Source organism: Indicator indicator, unplaced genomic scaffold (genome assembly GCF_027791375.1).
Source record: "Indicator indicator isolate 239-I01 unplaced genomic scaffold, UM_Iind_1.1 iindUn_scaffold_69, whole genome shotgun sequence".
Taxonomy (NCBI): Eukaryota; Metazoa; Chordata; class Aves; order Piciformes; family Indicatoridae; genus Indicator; species Indicator indicator.
Genome location: NW_026539199.1, coordinates 126,965 through 142,732, shown reverse-complemented (window position 1 = coordinate 142,732; position 15,768 = coordinate 126,965). Strand labels below are relative to the sequence as shown.

The 15,768-nt window shown below is 58.0% G+C and overlaps 1 protein-coding gene across 3 annotated transcripts in view; it reads right to left on the bottom strand.

Annotated features, from left to right (window-relative positions):
• The window catches only part of MROH1 (maestro heat like repeat family member 1), a 51,177-nt gene that overhangs the window by 29,765 nt on the left and 5,644 nt on the right, over nucleotides 1-15,768 (bottom strand). Inside the window, exons 6-22 of one of the 3 annotated variants that reach the window (XM_054398615.1) lie at nucleotides 14,193-14,344; nucleotides 13,059-13,199; nucleotides 12,821-12,913; nucleotides 11,596-11,674; nucleotides 10,492-10,605; nucleotides 10,085-10,158; nucleotides 8,905-9,024; nucleotides 8,067-8,177; nucleotides 7,083-7,227; nucleotides 6,937-6,977; nucleotides 5,784-5,925; nucleotides 5,126-5,178; nucleotides 4,443-4,550; nucleotides 3,105-3,224; nucleotides 1,526-1,648; nucleotides 960-1,106; nucleotides 747-773 (exon numbers count right to left, since the gene is read on the bottom strand). In XM_054398615.1, coding sequence (XP_054254590.1) covers nucleotides 747-773; nucleotides 960-1,106; nucleotides 1,526-1,648; nucleotides 3,105-3,224; nucleotides 4,443-4,550; nucleotides 5,126-5,178; nucleotides 5,784-5,925; nucleotides 6,937-6,977; nucleotides 7,083-7,227; nucleotides 8,067-8,177; nucleotides 8,905-9,024; nucleotides 10,085-10,158; nucleotides 10,492-10,605; nucleotides 11,596-11,674; nucleotides 12,821-12,913; nucleotides 13,059-13,199; nucleotides 14,193-14,344 — 1,790 coding nt within the window. The remainder of the gene's footprint in view (nucleotides 1-746; nucleotides 774-959; nucleotides 1,107-1,525; nucleotides 1,649-3,104; nucleotides 3,225-4,442; nucleotides 4,551-5,125; nucleotides 5,179-5,783; nucleotides 5,926-6,936; nucleotides 6,978-7,082; nucleotides 7,228-8,066; nucleotides 8,178-8,904; nucleotides 9,025-10,084; nucleotides 10,159-10,491; nucleotides 10,606-11,595; nucleotides 11,675-12,820; nucleotides 12,914-13,058; nucleotides 13,200-14,192; nucleotides 14,345-15,768) is intronic. The other 2 variants (XM_054398616.1, XM_054398617.1) reach the window with 2 other exon arrangements.

Sequence of the window (15,768 nt, the reverse complement as noted above, 5' to 3'; positions counted from 1 at the left end):
AGGCCTGGAGAAGAAGTCCTTGGCCTGACACTTCATCTTGGCCAACACCATTTTTCTTGTTCAAGAGAAGAATAGTAACCCTCAGCTCCTCCTTGTCCTCAGAGGAATCATCTGGGACTCAACCCCTGCCCCTTGAGTGACTGCTCCAGGGGGAGGCAGGAAAATTGGTGGCTTCTGAGTGGTGGCTCTGTCTCTGGTGTCCACAAGATTCCTCAGGTGTAGGAAGCTGGAGGAGCTGCCTCTCCACGGGCAAGGGGATGAGAATCTCACCACAGCAGAGCATGAAGCCCCTCAACAGCTCCAAGGAGGAACCCTGCTTTTGCCACCAGCACAAACCCAGCAAGGGCACAGCTCCACGAGCCCCAACCACACTAGGAAGGCACAACCTCAGCACGAAGGGTGGAAGGTGTCAAGCTCAGGTCCACCAGCAAGCTTGGCCACAAGCAGCCAAGGGAGGCTCACAGGCCTTTGGTGTTTCACCACCACCTTCACCAAACTTCCACCCTAGAGCTCTGCCCTTCCCCTTCCCTCCTGCTGCGAGTTTGGGCACTTCCAAGCACCAGGTTCCAACACAAAGAACCAAGTGGAGGAGCTCAGGGTGAGGAGCAGAAGCTCCTGCACAGCTCTCCTGGTCCTCGTGGTGCTGCTGCGAGGTCAAGATGGAGCTGCTCTGCAGGGGACCCCAGAGCAAAGAGGCAGAGAGAGCAGGAGGAGCAGAGCAGGTCAGGTTGACCCTCACACTGTACCTTGGTCTCTACCTTTATGCCCAGAACCTGAACAAGAAAATAAGAGACATTAGCAACATGTCAGGGAGAAGACCTCAGTGTCCAACCTTCTCCCAGCAGCTGCCCAGTGGGGACCTTCCAGGTTGAACATCCAGAGCAGCTCGGGCAGCTCCAGCTCTCACCCAGGTGGTGTCCTCTCCCTCCCCAGCGGGAGGGGGTGTGGCAGCAGCTCACCTTGGTGTTGAAGTACTGGAAGATGTTCTTCAGGATGTCAGCTTCGATCCTGGAGAGCAGCAGCTCCTTGGGGGCACAGGCAGCCACGTAGCCATAGCAGAGGATGAGGCTGCTCTTGATCTTCTCCACTTCGTTGTCACTGCGGTCCTGGGGGGACAGGAGCTCACTGGGGGGAACTGGGGGAGAGGCTGAGGTTGGTTCTACCCAGCTGCTCTTGCAAGGAGATGGGCCACTGGGCCACCAGAAGGTGCCCTCAAGAAGACAGGACCTCTACAAACCCATTCTGGACCTTCAGTTCCCATCCCTTTGGTGCTGAAGGTGCCCTCAAGAAGACAGGACCTCTACAAACCCATTCTGGACCTTCAGTTCCCATCCCTTTGGTGGTGGTAGTGAGCTTCAAAGGCCTGATGGAGCATCAAGCACCTGAGCATGAGTTCTACCAACAGGATGTCACTGTCCAGGGCACAAACCCCAGCTTGCTTCCAACTGGTACCAATTAGAGCCCTGTGAGGAATCACACAAGGCCCAACCTGGTCAAGTGAAGCTGAGGGGCCTGAGGCTCTTACTTTGAAGATGCTGAAGAGCCCCACGGACTTCTTGAAGACATCAGAGCGAACAAACTCCTCCAGCTTGGCCAAGGTCTCCTCCAGGTGATTTATTGCACAGATCCCAAAGCAGGAAGCGAGTCCCTGGAGAAGAGGAGACAACTGATGAGGAGGAAGCCACCCATGCCCCAGGTGACACCTACAGGGACACTGGTTCTTGGTTGCATCCCAGTTGCTGAGCCATGGCCAGCTAGAAGCAGCTCCAGCAGCCTCTCCAAGGCCTGGGACATGTCTCCAAGAGACAGAGGGGACAACAAGGCTGTCCCTGTGCAGGTGACACAGCTCAAGAGGAGCCAGAGGGGTAGGATGGACACAGCATGGAGCTGGCAGCAGCTCTGCAGGAGACAGTAGCTGGCTGGAAGCAAGAGCAGAGCAGGTTGAGCAGGTCCTGCCTTGTTGCTGTAGCTCCAGAGAGTCCAGCAAGCTGGAGCTGGAGCTCCACAAATGGTTTATTGAAGAGTAGCCCTTGATGGAGCTGCAGAAGCTGGAGCAAAGCCAGGCCACCAGGAGCAGGTTGTTCTGCAGCTACCAAGAGTGGGACAGCTCAGTGGTGGGGTCATCCATTTAGATGGAGAACATGGCTTGGACAAGGTTGAAGAGGAGCTGGGGAGTGGTGAAGCTGGAGTCTGACCAGGACGAGAAGGAAGAGCTTGAAGCCAACCCCAGCCCCAAGGTAGGGAAGCAAGGTCTGAGCTGGTGGTGAAGAAACTGCTGCAAAGTTCATGAGTTGGTGAGTATGGAGTAGTGCCTGTGCTGGCAGGCCCAGGTGGCCTGCTGGTGGCCCTGCAGGATTTCAAGGGGGCTGCAGGAGAGTTGGGGAGAGACCTTCTTCAGGAAGTGTGGTGGTGGGACCAGGACTGGTGGTTTGAAACTGGAAGAGGCAGATGGAGACTGGAGCTGAGGAAGAAATTCTGCACGGGGAGGGTAGGGAGAGCCTGGCCCAGGCTGCCCAGAGAGGTGGGAGATGTCCCAGCCCTGGAACCATCCCAGGTCAGCTTGGCTGGGGCTGTGAGCAACCTGCTGTGGTTGATGTCCCTGCTGACAGTGCTGGGGCAATGGTTCTAAGCACTGGAAGGCCACCAGAAGGTCTCCCTGGAGCCTTTTCTTTAGGCTGTACAACTCCAACTCTCTCAACCTGCTCTAGTTGAGGTGTCCCAGCCCATGGCAGTGAGTTTGGACAAGATGATCTTTAAGGTCTCTTCCAACCCAAACTGGTCTGAGTTGATTTGATGACTTCACAGAAGCAGCAGCTCTGCTGGTCCCAGTCCCTGTCCCAGTCTTGGTCCACATACCACTGGAGACAGTGTTCCAAGGAACCCTCTACATCTCACCCAGCTTCAGAGCCCTCTTGCTGTTGGGTTGCTGCAGATGGGGTCATCTTCTGGGCCCACTCACCCAAATTCACCCCCCAGGACATTCTGCAGGAGATACCTGCCCAGGCCAGACATGGTGGGACACCAACAAGGTGAGGTCAGCGTAGTAGGGCTGCTCTCCTGGTCCATCAGGATGACCCTTTGGGACACCAAGCACAAGTCCTCACCTCCCTTTCTGCCTCCTCATGGTATCTGGCTGTCTCCAGGAGCTCCTGGAGCTGCTTCTGCACCAGGTCCTTACTGGTGCAGGCCCCAAGCGTGGTCCCAATGCATTTATAGAGGAAGTTCTGGAAAAACAAGAGGAACATCACCACCATGTTGGACCTGAAGAGCCCTGGTGGCTAGACTGAGCTTGGTCACACACAGGTGACTCCTCACAGCACCCTGAAGGCAGAGGATGGAGCCCAGCTGCAAGCAGCTGGGGCACTGGGAGCACCAGAGAGCAGTGCCTGGTCCGAGAAAGAGCAAAGTGCAGCCACCAGAGCCAGGACCAGGTAGAACCAAAGCCTTGCTCTTGCCCAAAGAGGAACAAAGTCACATGACAGAAGTGGCAGCCCCTGCTGACCAGCCAAGATGGGCTCAGCTCTGATGGCTCCCACAGTCCTGCAGAGACACCTTCAGCAGCCCATGGGACAGCTCCTCCCTCCTGAGCCACCATGGGGAGATCTCCAGCATGGAGGGTCCCACCTGCAGCCCAGCCCAGCACTGGAAATGGGCTGTTGGGTTCCTTCTGCACCAGAGAGAAGAACCAAGGTGAAGGTTCTGCTCAACTATAGCCCCTGCAGAGCACAGAACCACAGAAGTGTCAAGGTTGGAAGAGCCCTTTGAGATCATCAGGTCCAACCAGGTCCACTGCAGATGCAACACAAGCTGCAGGGAGCAGGAGTTGGATCTCACCAGAACAGGAGGAGCTTGGTTGGGACCTCTTGAGGGGTCAGTTCTGGACTGATCAGCGTTGGATTTCTGAGCCCACCCAATCTCCTGTCACATCTCCTGCCTTCCTCCTAGCCAGGGCAGTGGTGGAGCCCCCATTCCTGGAGGGGTTTCCAAGCTGTGGAGGTGTGGTGCTGGGGGCCATGGGTTGGTGGTGCCCTCTGGCAGTGCTGGGTCAGTGGTTGGACTCCAGGAGCTCAAAGGTCTTTTCCAACCTAACCCATTCCATGACTGGGTCCCACCCAGCTGGGACCACTGCCCTCCACTAGGATCTTTTCAAAATGAGTCAAACTAAGGAGACTGAGGAGACCTTCCAGCCCTCAGATCATCTCCACAGCCTCCTCTGGCCCTGCTCCACCAGGTCCACATCTCTCCTGTACTGAGGGCTCCACAGCTGGCGCCAGCACTGCGGCTGGGGTCTCAGCAGCGTGGAGAAGAGAGGCACAGTCCCCTCCCTTGGCCACAAAGGCCCCAAAGGTCTCTTCCAAGCAAACCAATTTGATGGCTCCAACCCCCAGCACCAAGCAGTTGGCAGGAGGAGGTCCTGATGTCCCTCCTGACCCCACCATCACCTTCTCCAGGGGGAAGCCATTGTAGCTGCCCAGCTGCTGGCACATCTCCGTCACAAACTGGCAGCTCCAGGCGTCGTCTGCCACGGCCACCAGCGTCTCCTGGAGGAACTGGGGGAGGAAGAACATCCTAAACCAACCTTCTCCTCACTAGCCAAGGAGCCTCAGCCAGGAGGAAAAGAGCAGGACAACAAAGCAACCATGAGGAGCTTGGTGAGACCCAGCCAGAGCTTCATCTCCACCCACCAGATCTCCACAGGCAGCCCACCCCAGAGCCAGCCCACCCCTGAGATGGGCCTCTGTGTCCTCTGGGTCAAGTCTCTTCTCTTCCAAGATCAACAGGATCCAAGGCCCAGCAGCACCACTGGAGGAGCAGGATGAGTGCTCCTCAGCTTTAATAGCTTCTCCATGCCCTATTTTCAGGCTAATTAACCGAGGGGACACTCCTGGGACCATTCTTCTCCAACCCACAAGCTCATTTTTAGCCTTCCTGCAGCCACCTCCTGAGCTTGACCCAGATCTCCTCTTCTATGGTGACAAAATGCAGAGGTGTGACAATGAGTGACCACCTCTGCCAACCATGGAGAGCTCAGACTTGCCCTGGAAAAACCAGCCCCATGCTGATGTCCTGCATGAGCAGACCTGGATTCCCACCACCCCAATGACTCCTCAGCACGAGGACTCACCAGCAGCAGCTTCTCCTCCCACTCCTTCTGGGACAGGGACTTCTCCGTGTTCTCTAGGAGAGAGCACATTTTGGACACTGGTGTCTCCTCACAGAGACATCAAATTGTTTGGGTTGGAAAAGGTCTCCAAGCTCCTGGAGTCCAACCAGTGACCCAGCACTGCCAGGGCACCACCAAACCATGGCCCTCAGCACCACAGCTCCACAGCTTGGAAACCCCTCCAGGAATAGGGACTCCACCACTGCCCTGGGCAGCCTGGGCCAGGCCTGGAAAAGGTTCAAGAGGCAGAAATTGTTCCTCATGGCCAACCTCAACCTCCCTTGGGGCAACCTCCCTGAGGAGCAACCTCTTGGCTTGGAAGGTTCCAAGCCCTGGAGCAGGCTGCCCAGAGAGCCTGTGGAGACTCCTTGTCTGGAGTCCAGAGCCACCTGGACACTGGGATGCTGGGCACCTGCTGTGGGTGACTCTGCTTGGTCTGGACAGTGTTCAGAGGTCCCTTCCCACCCCACCATTCTGTGTGACAGGAAACAAAACCTGGGAGAGCTTCAACACACCACAGGTTACCAGGCCCACGAGCAGCTCCCCACCCCATTCTTGGACATCCCCAGGTTTCCAGCCCAGCCTGGAGAAGGTGTCTCCAGCAGAAGCTCTATCCTACCTTCTATGTGCTCCACCAAGAGAGGAACTCTCTTGCTCCAGAGGTGTTCCAGCGCGGGGTGGACGCTGGCGTGCAGCACGCTGAGCAGGCGCAGGGCGGCCACCCCCCGGCTGTCCCCGGCGTAGGGCTGGCAAGAAACCACCTGGAAGGTCAGAGATGGAACACAGGAAAGTCACCTCCAGGGTGTGGGGCAGAGAAGAGGACACACAGCACTGGAAGCTGACACTGGGAAGTGATGGAGCAGCCACATGACAACTCAAGACCCAGCTACAACTCCCTCTCCTTCCCTCTCCACACCCTGGAGAACATCTTGCCCTGTTGGGTGAAGGAAAGCAAAGCCCAGGGCTGAGGAGCAGCTTCTCAACACCATGTAAGGACAGCTGGAGCTCTGGCACCACAGCTCTGGGTGTCTGAGCTCTTGGTCCCTCTGGGCCAGGAGAAGGAGGGAGGGGGATTTATTTGGATGTGTTGGTGAGGTTGGAAGGATCCCCCAAGTCCAAGCCTGGTGGGATTGGAAGGGACCTCTGGAGCTCACTCAGTCCAAGCAGGGTCACCCACAGCAGGTGCCCAGGATCCCCATGCCCAGCTGGCTTTGGAAGCTCTCCACACAAGGAGACTCCACAACCTCTCTGGGCAGCCTGCTCCAGGTCTCAGAACCCTCCAAACCAAGAAGTTGCTCCTGAGGGAACCTCCTGGCATCCAGTTTGTGCCTGGTGCCCCTTGGCCTGTCCCTGGGCACCACTAACAAGAATCTGGCCCCAGCCTCTTCCTCCCCACCCTGGAGATGCTGAAAAGCTCCCCTCTGAGTCTTCTCCTGTCCAGGTTAGGCAGAGACAGATTTGGACCAAGATCAAACTACTGAGATGTCCCCAGCACAACCTGTGGTGGGTTTCATGCTACAAAGACCCCTTGAGGAGGAGAACCTCAGCGTCAGCGTTGGGGCCACCCTAGTGCAGTGAGCTGGGTAATGACAGAATGGAGCAGAAACACCCGGGACCTGATTCTGTAGGTCCAACATGAAGCCAGTATCTCAGCTCTGGTTGTCAACTGGCTTTGCAGAGTGGGGAAAGTTGGAGAGCATCTCCCCACACCTTGGAGAACATCTTTTTTGGGGGTCTACAGCCAAAGGAAGACCTCTCCTCCAGCCACTCACCAGCAGTCTTGTTGTCAGGGCAAAGGGTGAAGGAAGATTGGCTGCAAAGATGGGAAAGAAGATGTCAGAGCATCTCCAAAGGAGGAGACCAGAAGCTGCTGGCCTTGCAGGGACATCCCCAGCCCCCAGTGCCTTCCAGCACTGACCATTGAGGTCGTAACGGATGAGGGAGGTTGTGTCTCCTTCCTCTTGCTTCTTCATGGCCAAACACATGAGGCTCTTGCAGAGCGGGGTGAGGGCGTTGGTGAACTGGATGGGGGTCAGGAACTCCAGGAGGTATGGCCACAGGACCTGCCAGGAGGAGGAGAGGTGGCACCAGAGCAGGGGACTGAGTGGGAAACAACAGGAGATGCCAGGACAAAGGTCTTCTGCTGATGGGGAAACTTCCCCAAGTCCTCTGAGCCACAGCTTTTGTTGGGAGAGCTCCTGGCGTCATGGAATGGGTTGGAAGAGACTTCCAAGCTCATGGAATCCAACCACTGGGCTCAGGGCTCACCAAGCTCAGGGCTCCACCAAGATGACCTGGGATGGTTCCAGGGCTGGGACATCTCCCACCTCTCTGGGCAGCCTGGGCCAGGCTCTCCACACCCTCCCAGTGCAGAATTTCTCCCTCAGCTCCAGGCTCCATCTCCCTGTTCCAGTTCAAACCCAGCACTCCTGGTCCCACCACAATACCTCCTGATGAAGGTCTCCCCAGCTTTCTTTTAAGTCCCATAAAGTCCCCTGGAGCCTTCTCTTTTCCAAATTGAAGGGCCCCAACTCTCTCAGCCTGGCCTTGCATCAGAGGGCTTCCAGCCCTCCCATCATTGCTGTGATATCCTCTGGCCCTGCTCCAACAGGTCCATGTGTTTCTTGACCTGAGGACTTCCAGCACCACCAGCTTGCTCCAGCCCTGGAGAAGCTCACATGTCCTCCTGGTTCCTCAGAAGGACACCTCCCCAACCCAAACCCCTGCCCTGCTCCTGGAGGAACAACGGCTCCTACAAGAGGTGAGAGTGGTGGCAACCCATCCCACCTGGCAGATGGAGCACGGGTGGTGCCAAGGGCAGTGTGGGATCCCCAGGTAAAGGGCAGCAGATGTGGGGCCAGCACCAACCTTCCCAGAGATGGCAAGGCCTCTGCAGACTCACATTGTTCATCCTGTCCACGGTGGTGCTGAGGAGGAAGAGTGTGTTGACACTGATGCTCTGGACACTGTCACTGGTGAGGTCATCTGAGTCCAGGGGCTGCTTTTTGGGCTGCTAAAGAAGAAGGAAAGTGCAGCTCACCATGGATGGTGCCACCTCAACCACCCTTCCCAAGCCACAGAGGTGGAACAGCTGGCAAACAGCATGCTGCAAGGAATGGGAAGAATCCAAGAACCTCTTGGTTCCTCTCCAGCATCTGCACCATGGAGTTCCTGCAGCCCAGACCATCAACCCTGCTCCTCTTCAAGAGTCAAGGGGATGAGCCTAAGGGTGGTTTTGGTTGGGCCCAGCAGCATCTCTCCAGTTTCTGAGGTTTGACCTCACTCCTCATTGCCCCAGAACCACACCAAGTCATGGGGAGAAGATGGGGAGGAAGCTGCAGTGCTGCTGTGTGAGGGCTAGGGTGGTGGGGATGGCAAGGAGGACATCTGATGGCAAGGGGAACACTCAAAGCAGACATCCTGAGGACATCTGATTGCAAGGGCAATGGCAAGGAGGATATCATGAGACATCTCATGGCAAAAGGGACATCCAGAGGACATCTGATGGCAAAGGGGACATCTGCTGGCAAGGGGGAAGGCAAAGGGGACATCCCAAGGACAAAAAGTGGTGAAGCAAAGCAGAGTGCTACCAGAGCTTGGAGGCTTCTGCAGCTCCACAGCTCTGCTGAGGCCGAAGCCTGGATGGAGAAGCTCTATGGAGCTGCCAGCACCATGGGTCTGCCCAAGCCAGAGGCAGCAGGAGAGCTCTGGAGGGGTTGGGCCCAGGGGGACGTTCTCACCAGGTCTGAGGGCAGGGCACACTGCCGCACCAGGAACTCCATCATGGCCTCCCCACCAGGCTGCTCCAGGTAGCCATGGTGAGCCATGGCACTGATCACCTGCACCACGGCCCGCTTCACCTGCACGGCCAGGGCAAGAGGAGATGCTGTCACCAGAGGCTCTGCTCCTCCTCAACACCTTCTGGGCAAAGGGAATGTTAGTTTAGGCCCTACACAGACCTTCCCCTGGGTTTGGGACCTGCCAGCAGCAGCTGGACTACGCAAAGGGGGCAACTGCCCACTGCTACAGCATGGAATGATTGAGGTTGGGAAAAACCTTCAAGCTCCTGGAGTCCAACCTCTGACCCAGCACTGCAGGGCACCACCAACCCATGGCCCTCAGCACCACAGCTCCACACCCTGGAAACCCCTCCAGGGATGGGGACTCCACCACTGCCCTGGGCAGCCTGGGCCAGGCCTGCACAAGCCTCAAGGGGCAGAAATTGTTCCTCATGGCCAACCTCAGCCTCCCCTGGGGCAACTTGAGGCTGCTTCCTCTTGGCCCAACACTTGGAAGGTGGCCCCAACCCTCACCCAGCCTCCCCACAGGGACATGCAGAGAGGCAGCAGGTCTCCCCTCAGCCTCCTTTGCTGCAGGCTCCACAAGCCCAGGTCCCTCAGCTGCTCCTCACAAGCTCTCCAGACCCTTCTCCAGCTCCCTTGCCCTTCGCTGGACACCTCCAGCCCCTCAAGCTCCTCCTTGGAGTCAGGAGCCCAAAGCTGAGCCCAGCACTCAAGGGATAGGATCAGCCAACATGAGCACAACCTCCTGTCTGTGTGGTGTCCAGAGGGGCCTGGCCAGGAGCCCATGGCCATGCTACTCGTGGTTCCATCTGGCAAAGCCAAGTTTTTGGGTTGGAAGCAGGACACAGCCTAGGATCACTACCCAGTGCTGGTCCCAGGCAGAGCTTCTGGCAGGACCACGTGTCACAGCTATACTCAGATGTGATCTTGACACAGGACAAAGAAACCAAGTCCTCAAGTCCTCCCCCCATCACTGTGAGGACATCTCCTGCCAAAGCACCAGCCAGGAAAGAGAGGAGCAGCAGGAGACAGAGGAGGACAGGGGGGCTGTGCAGGACCCCAGAACTTGCCTCCCACCCCCTGAAGGACACCTTGGAGGAGCAGAAGCTCAGCTCACCTTGTTATTGCTGTCCTGCAGAGGCAGCCTCATAGATGACACAATAAAGGGCTTCTTGATCTCCATCTGAGAGGCTGGAAGGACAAAAAGATGGACTCTGAAGCTTGGTGATGCTCTTGAGATGCCAAGCGTGGAGCTGCTGATCCCAAACACCCCCTTTTCCCCATCAGGGAGGGCTTTGTCCCTCACCCCCTTCCCAGCTGGATGGGCCACCAGCCCAGCTTCCTCTTTCCCTGAGCCTGTAACCAAGGTTGGGATCCAGCTCCTCATCCCAGCAACCAGGAGAAGAGCGAGGAGGGGTCATGGAAAGGAACTCATTGGAAGAAAGAGAAAGGCCACCTGGAACCCCTCAAGACCTCAACAGGGCCCATGGCTGGTGGGAGGGTGGCAGCTGGCCAGGTACTCACAGGCACTGTTGATGATCTGCCTCATGATGAGGAGGGTCCCCACACGGGTCCTCTCGTTGCTGCTCTCCAGCTTGGGCAGGAGGAAGGCCAGGAGGCGGTCAGGGAAGGAGCAGGCTGGGGAACCAAACCAACCAGCGGGGCTGAACCACCAGGTCACAGCCCCAGGGACACAGGCACCACATCCCCTGCGTGGGGACATCCCACCCCACCCACCCACGTGCCACCCACAGCAGGTTTGGAGATGACACCAAGCTGAGTGGTGTGGCTGATGCTCTGCAGGACAGATGCCACCCACCACCACCTGGGCAGAGTGGAGAGCTGGGGCTCTGTGAAGCTCGGAAGGTTCAACAAGGCCAAGGGCAATGCCATGAAGATGGGTTGGGGCAACCTCTGGTGTCACTCCAGGCTGAGAGTGAAAGCCTGGAGAGTGGAAAAGGACTTGTGGGGGCTGGTGGGTGAGAAGATGGAGATTCAGGGATTGTTCAGCCTGGAAAAGGCTCCAGGGAGACCTTCTGGTGGCTGTCCAGGACTTCATGGGACTTAGAAGAAAGCTGGGGAGGGACCTTCATCAGGAGGTGTTGTGGTGGGCCCAGGGGTGCTGGGTTTGAACTGGAAGAGGGAGCTGAAGAAATTCTGCACTGGGAGAGCCTGGCCCAGGCTGCCCAGAGAGGTGGGAGACGCTCTGGAACCATCCCAGGTCAGCTTGGTCAGGGCTCAGAGCCACCTGCTGTGGTGGGCAATGCCCCTGCTGACTCTGAAAGGTTGGACTGGATGATCTCCAGAGGTCCCTTCTAGTCCCAACCATGTTGGATTCAGTGCTCTCCAGGGACACCCAGACAAAGCTGTTGGCATCTGCAAGCCTGAAGCCATGGACTGGAGCCAGGACATCAACCACCACCTTCTCCTCCCATCTCCCCACACAGCTAAGAGATGTCCACAACATCCCCCAAGCCCAGATAGCATCAGGGGGATGAAACCCCTGCATCCACCATGCACAACTGCTTGGAGATGATCACAGAAGAGCAGGGCAAAGCACCCACCACGGTGCAGGACACCCACAGGCGCTGACCCAAAGGTGCAGAACACTTTGGGACAGTCACTCACCCAAAACGGTGAAGCAACGAAGGACCTCGGTGTGGTTCTTAACAGTCAAGGGCACAGCTGGGTCTGCAGGGACACAGATCTGCAGAGAGACATCTCCAGTGAGGGCCCCTAGCAGAGGCACCTCCGGAAAAGGGGACCCGGCGGGAGGTGCCTCGGGACACGGGGGCCCGGCGGGAGGCGCCTCGGGACACGGGGGCCCGGCGGGAGGCGCCTCGGGACACGGGGGCCCGGCGGGAGGCGCCTCGGGACACGGGGGCCCGGCGGGAGGCGCCTCGGGACACGGGGACCCGGCGGGAGGCGCCTCGGGACACGGGGGCCCGGCGGGAGGCGCCTCGGGACACGGGGACCCGGCGGGAGGCGCCTCCAGTGAGGGCCTATGGTACTCTCAGGCTGTGCCTTGAAAATTTTCCACAGATCTTGAGCAGAGTGGTAGAACGCAAACAAATCCCCACTGGTGTAGAAAGGAACACACTGATACGTTCTAAACACTGCCACTGCCCGGAGCACTAACCCAGCTGGCTGTACAGACTCACTCTGTCTCTTTTCCCTCCCTCTGCTCCCGCTGGAGCTGCTCCTGCCTTTGCTGGCCCTGGCTGTGTTCTTTTGTTGTGGCCTAAGTACTAACAACCACCCCTCTGCTCCTCCTCTTGTCCTTTCTGCACAGGGGGGTAGAGGGGAGGGGGCAGGGGTGGGGAAGCCGTTATCAGCCCCCTGGTTGTGTCGGGGGGTGGGGTGGTTCTTGTGCTGGTTGTAAATCCTGTAAGCATAGGTCAGTGTTCTGTGTCTGGCATACACTCACTGCACTGCACTTCAGACTGGCGTCGTGCTTGTAACCACAGCTTCACTTCCTTCCAGCTGAGCAATTGTGTGGTGGGGGGGAAATTTTCAACCCCCCACAGGGCCCCGCCTGAGGCACCTCCGGGGATTTAATTGATTAAATTAATTGATGTGTTTGGTTTCCATCTGCTGCATCCAGAGCTGCTCCAGCTTTGGACAACCCAACGGAGCTCATGGATCCTTCAACACATCATCTACCAGAGCCCGGGGGCTGGTAGAACCATGGGGGATCACCAAAGAAGATGAGAACCTCAGAGAAGCAGGAGCAGGAGATGGAAATGTCAATCCCAGGCTGCTCCAGGGAAGCCTTGGGACCAGCAGCTCAAGCTGAGGGCCATGCTCCAGTGTCAGACCCCACCAGAAGTCCACCTGCCTGCCCAAGGCCTACCTGGGGGTGCAGGGTGGCCAGGAGAGCGTCCAGCTGCACATCCAGGCTGCGGCTGCCAATGTTGACTGAAGCTTCCAGGATCTGGCAGAGGCTCTGCTCAAGAAGAAACCAGCTCATGGTTCGCACCAGGAAGACAATTCCAGGTGGGAATGGAGCTCAGGTGGTCCCAAGAGGCTTGAGCTCAAGGAGGGAGGAATCATGGTGGAGCTGGGGACAGGTCCTTGGCCAAGCTGCTAACCTTGGATATGTAGAAGGCCTCTGTGTGCTTCTTGTAGAGCGTGAGGATGCCTGGGATCAGCTTGGGGAGCTGCTCCTCCAGCTTCTCAGCAGGCATCAGGTGACTCATGGGGCCCAGAGCTTCCACCACGGCCAGGCGCAGCTGCAGGGGGACAGGAGGTGGTGAGAAGGGAGCTAGGCCATGGAGTGACCTGCTATGGTAACACTCCACCACCATGGAGCTGCTCCTGATGCTGCCTGAGGAGCTCCTGAGGGGCTGGTGGCAGCAGCTGGAGAGAAGCCAGTGTGTGCCCAGTTGGCCAAGAAGGCCACCAGCAGCCTGGCCTGGAGCAGCCCCAGGGTGGGCAGCAGGAGCAGGGCAGGGATGGTGCCCCTGGAGTGGTAGCACTGAGGAGGCCACCTCTGGAGTGCTGGGCTCAGCTTTGGGCCCCTGACTCCAAGAAGGTCCTGGAGGGGCTGGAGGTGTCCAGAGAAGGGCAAGGGAGCTGGGGAAGGGTCTGGAGAATTTGTGAGGAGCAGCTGAGGGACCTGGGGGTGTGGAGCCTGCAGCAAGGGAAGCTGAGAGAAGCCCTTCTGGCTTTTTGCAAATCCCTGAGAGGAGGCTGGAGCCAGGTGGGGCTGAGATCTCTTGTGCCAAGCATTGGGCCAAGAGGAAACAGCCTCACGTTGCCCCAGGGCAGGTTGAGGTTGGCCATGAGGAACAATTTCTGCCCCTTGAGGCTTGTGCAGGTCTGGCTCAGGCTGCCCAGGGCAGTGGTGGAGTCCCCATCCCTGGAGGGGTTTCCAGGCTGTGGAGCTGTGGTGCTGAGGGCCATGGTTTTGTGGTGCCCTGGCACTGCTGGGTCACTCCATGATCCCAAAAGTCTTACAATCCATCCCATGACTCCATGACATTAGAAGAGGAGGTTCAAGCAGATCCAAGGAGGACATTTTTGACCCTGAGGGCGAGGAGAGCCTGTCCCAGGCTGCCCAGAGAGGTGGGAGATGCCCCATGCCTGGAACCATCCCAGCTCAGCTTGGCTGGGGCTGTGGGCAACCAGCTGTGGTTGGAGATGCCCCTGCTGACTGCAGGATGGGGTTGGACTGGATGGACCTCCAAAGGTCCCCTCAGCCCCCAGCAGCTGATGCTCCTCACCTTGGCCTCGCGGTGCTGCAGCCAGCTGGTGAAGAGCACTTCGTAGGCGCTGAAGATCTCGTTCGAGAAGGTGTCCTTCCTGACCGTGGGGTCTGGGGCCTTGTCCAGGTTGGCCAAGTACTCCTGGATGCTCTCACTGAAGTGCTGCAGAGCTGGGAGACAGACCAGGGGTTAGATGCTCAACACTCTGCTTTGCTGGGCACCGTCTCAAGGGTTGGCAGATGCATCACAGCTCAGAGACCTCCCCAGAGGTGGTCTTGGTGGGGCTCCTCGTGGACTCATGGAGCTCCCTAGGGCTTTACGGGGTCCTCAAGTTTTTATGGGGTTCCCCAGAACTTTATAGGGTTCCTCATGGTTTCATGGAGCTTCCCAGAGTGTTATAGAGGTTCCTCGTGGGCTTGATGGGGTTCCTTATGGCTTTAGGGTGTTCCCCAGAGCTTGATGGGGTTCCACCTGGGTTTATGAGGCTCCTCACAGCTCTGTGTGGTTTCTCAAGGTTTTATGGGGCTCCCCAGGACTTTATGAGGCTCCTTGTGGCTTTACAGGGTTCCCCAGGACCTTATGGGGCTCCTCCTGATGCTACAAGGGTCCCCAGGGCTTGATGTGCTTCTCCAGGGCTTTTGGGGGGTTCCTGGGTCACCTGAGGGATCACTTAACTCCAGAAGGTCTCAGCTGACAGCCCCCTGAGGCTGCCAACACCCTCCTGCTGTGATTTGGGATTAATCCAACGGTGGAGGACACAGACAAGGCTCCAGGTTGAGGAGCTCCAGTATGGGATGTTGCTCCAGATGCTCAGATGGACCTCTTGGAGCTACCCCAGCTCTCCAAGTCTCCATCCAGAGCACAGGATTCTGGACATGGACACAGCAGGCAGGCTGCAAGTCCTGCCTGGCCACCCCATCTGACCTCAGCCCAGGAGATGCCTCTCTGTGCTTCAGCTTCTCCAGCTCCACCCCCAGGAGCAGCAGGCAGCAGAGCACACAGGCATGGACCCCACTGTGCTTCCACAGGGTGCTGGGGACACACAGCTGCTCCCTTCCTTCACCCACCCCTGCATGGTGAGGCTCTGCCAGCTTCCTTAAGGAAGCAGAAATTCTTCCTCATGGCCAACCTCACCCCCCTGGGGCAACTTGAGGCTGCTCCCTCTTGGCCCAGCCCTTGGCACAAGAGATCTCAGCCCCACCTGGCTCCAGCCTCCTCTCAGGCACTTACAGACAGCCACAAGGTCTCCCCTCAGCCTCCTTTGCTGCAGGCTCCACACCCCCAGGTCCTTAGCTGCTCCTCACAATTCTCCAGACCCTTCCCCAGCTCCCTTGCCCTTTTCTGGACACCTCCAGCCCCTCCAGGTCCTTCTTGGCTCATCCCAAAGCTGAGTCCAGCACTCCAGGGGTGGCCTCCCCAGTGCTGATGGATGACTGAGGGAAACCAGCAGCTGAGCCCAGGTCACACTGGAGCAGCACAGCCTGGCTGGTGTGGTCTGCCTGGTGCCCACACCATCAGCTGCTCACTCTAGAGCCTGGTGGTGCCCAGCCCTTGATGCCCACATGACACAGAGAGGCCACCATGACCCCCAAGG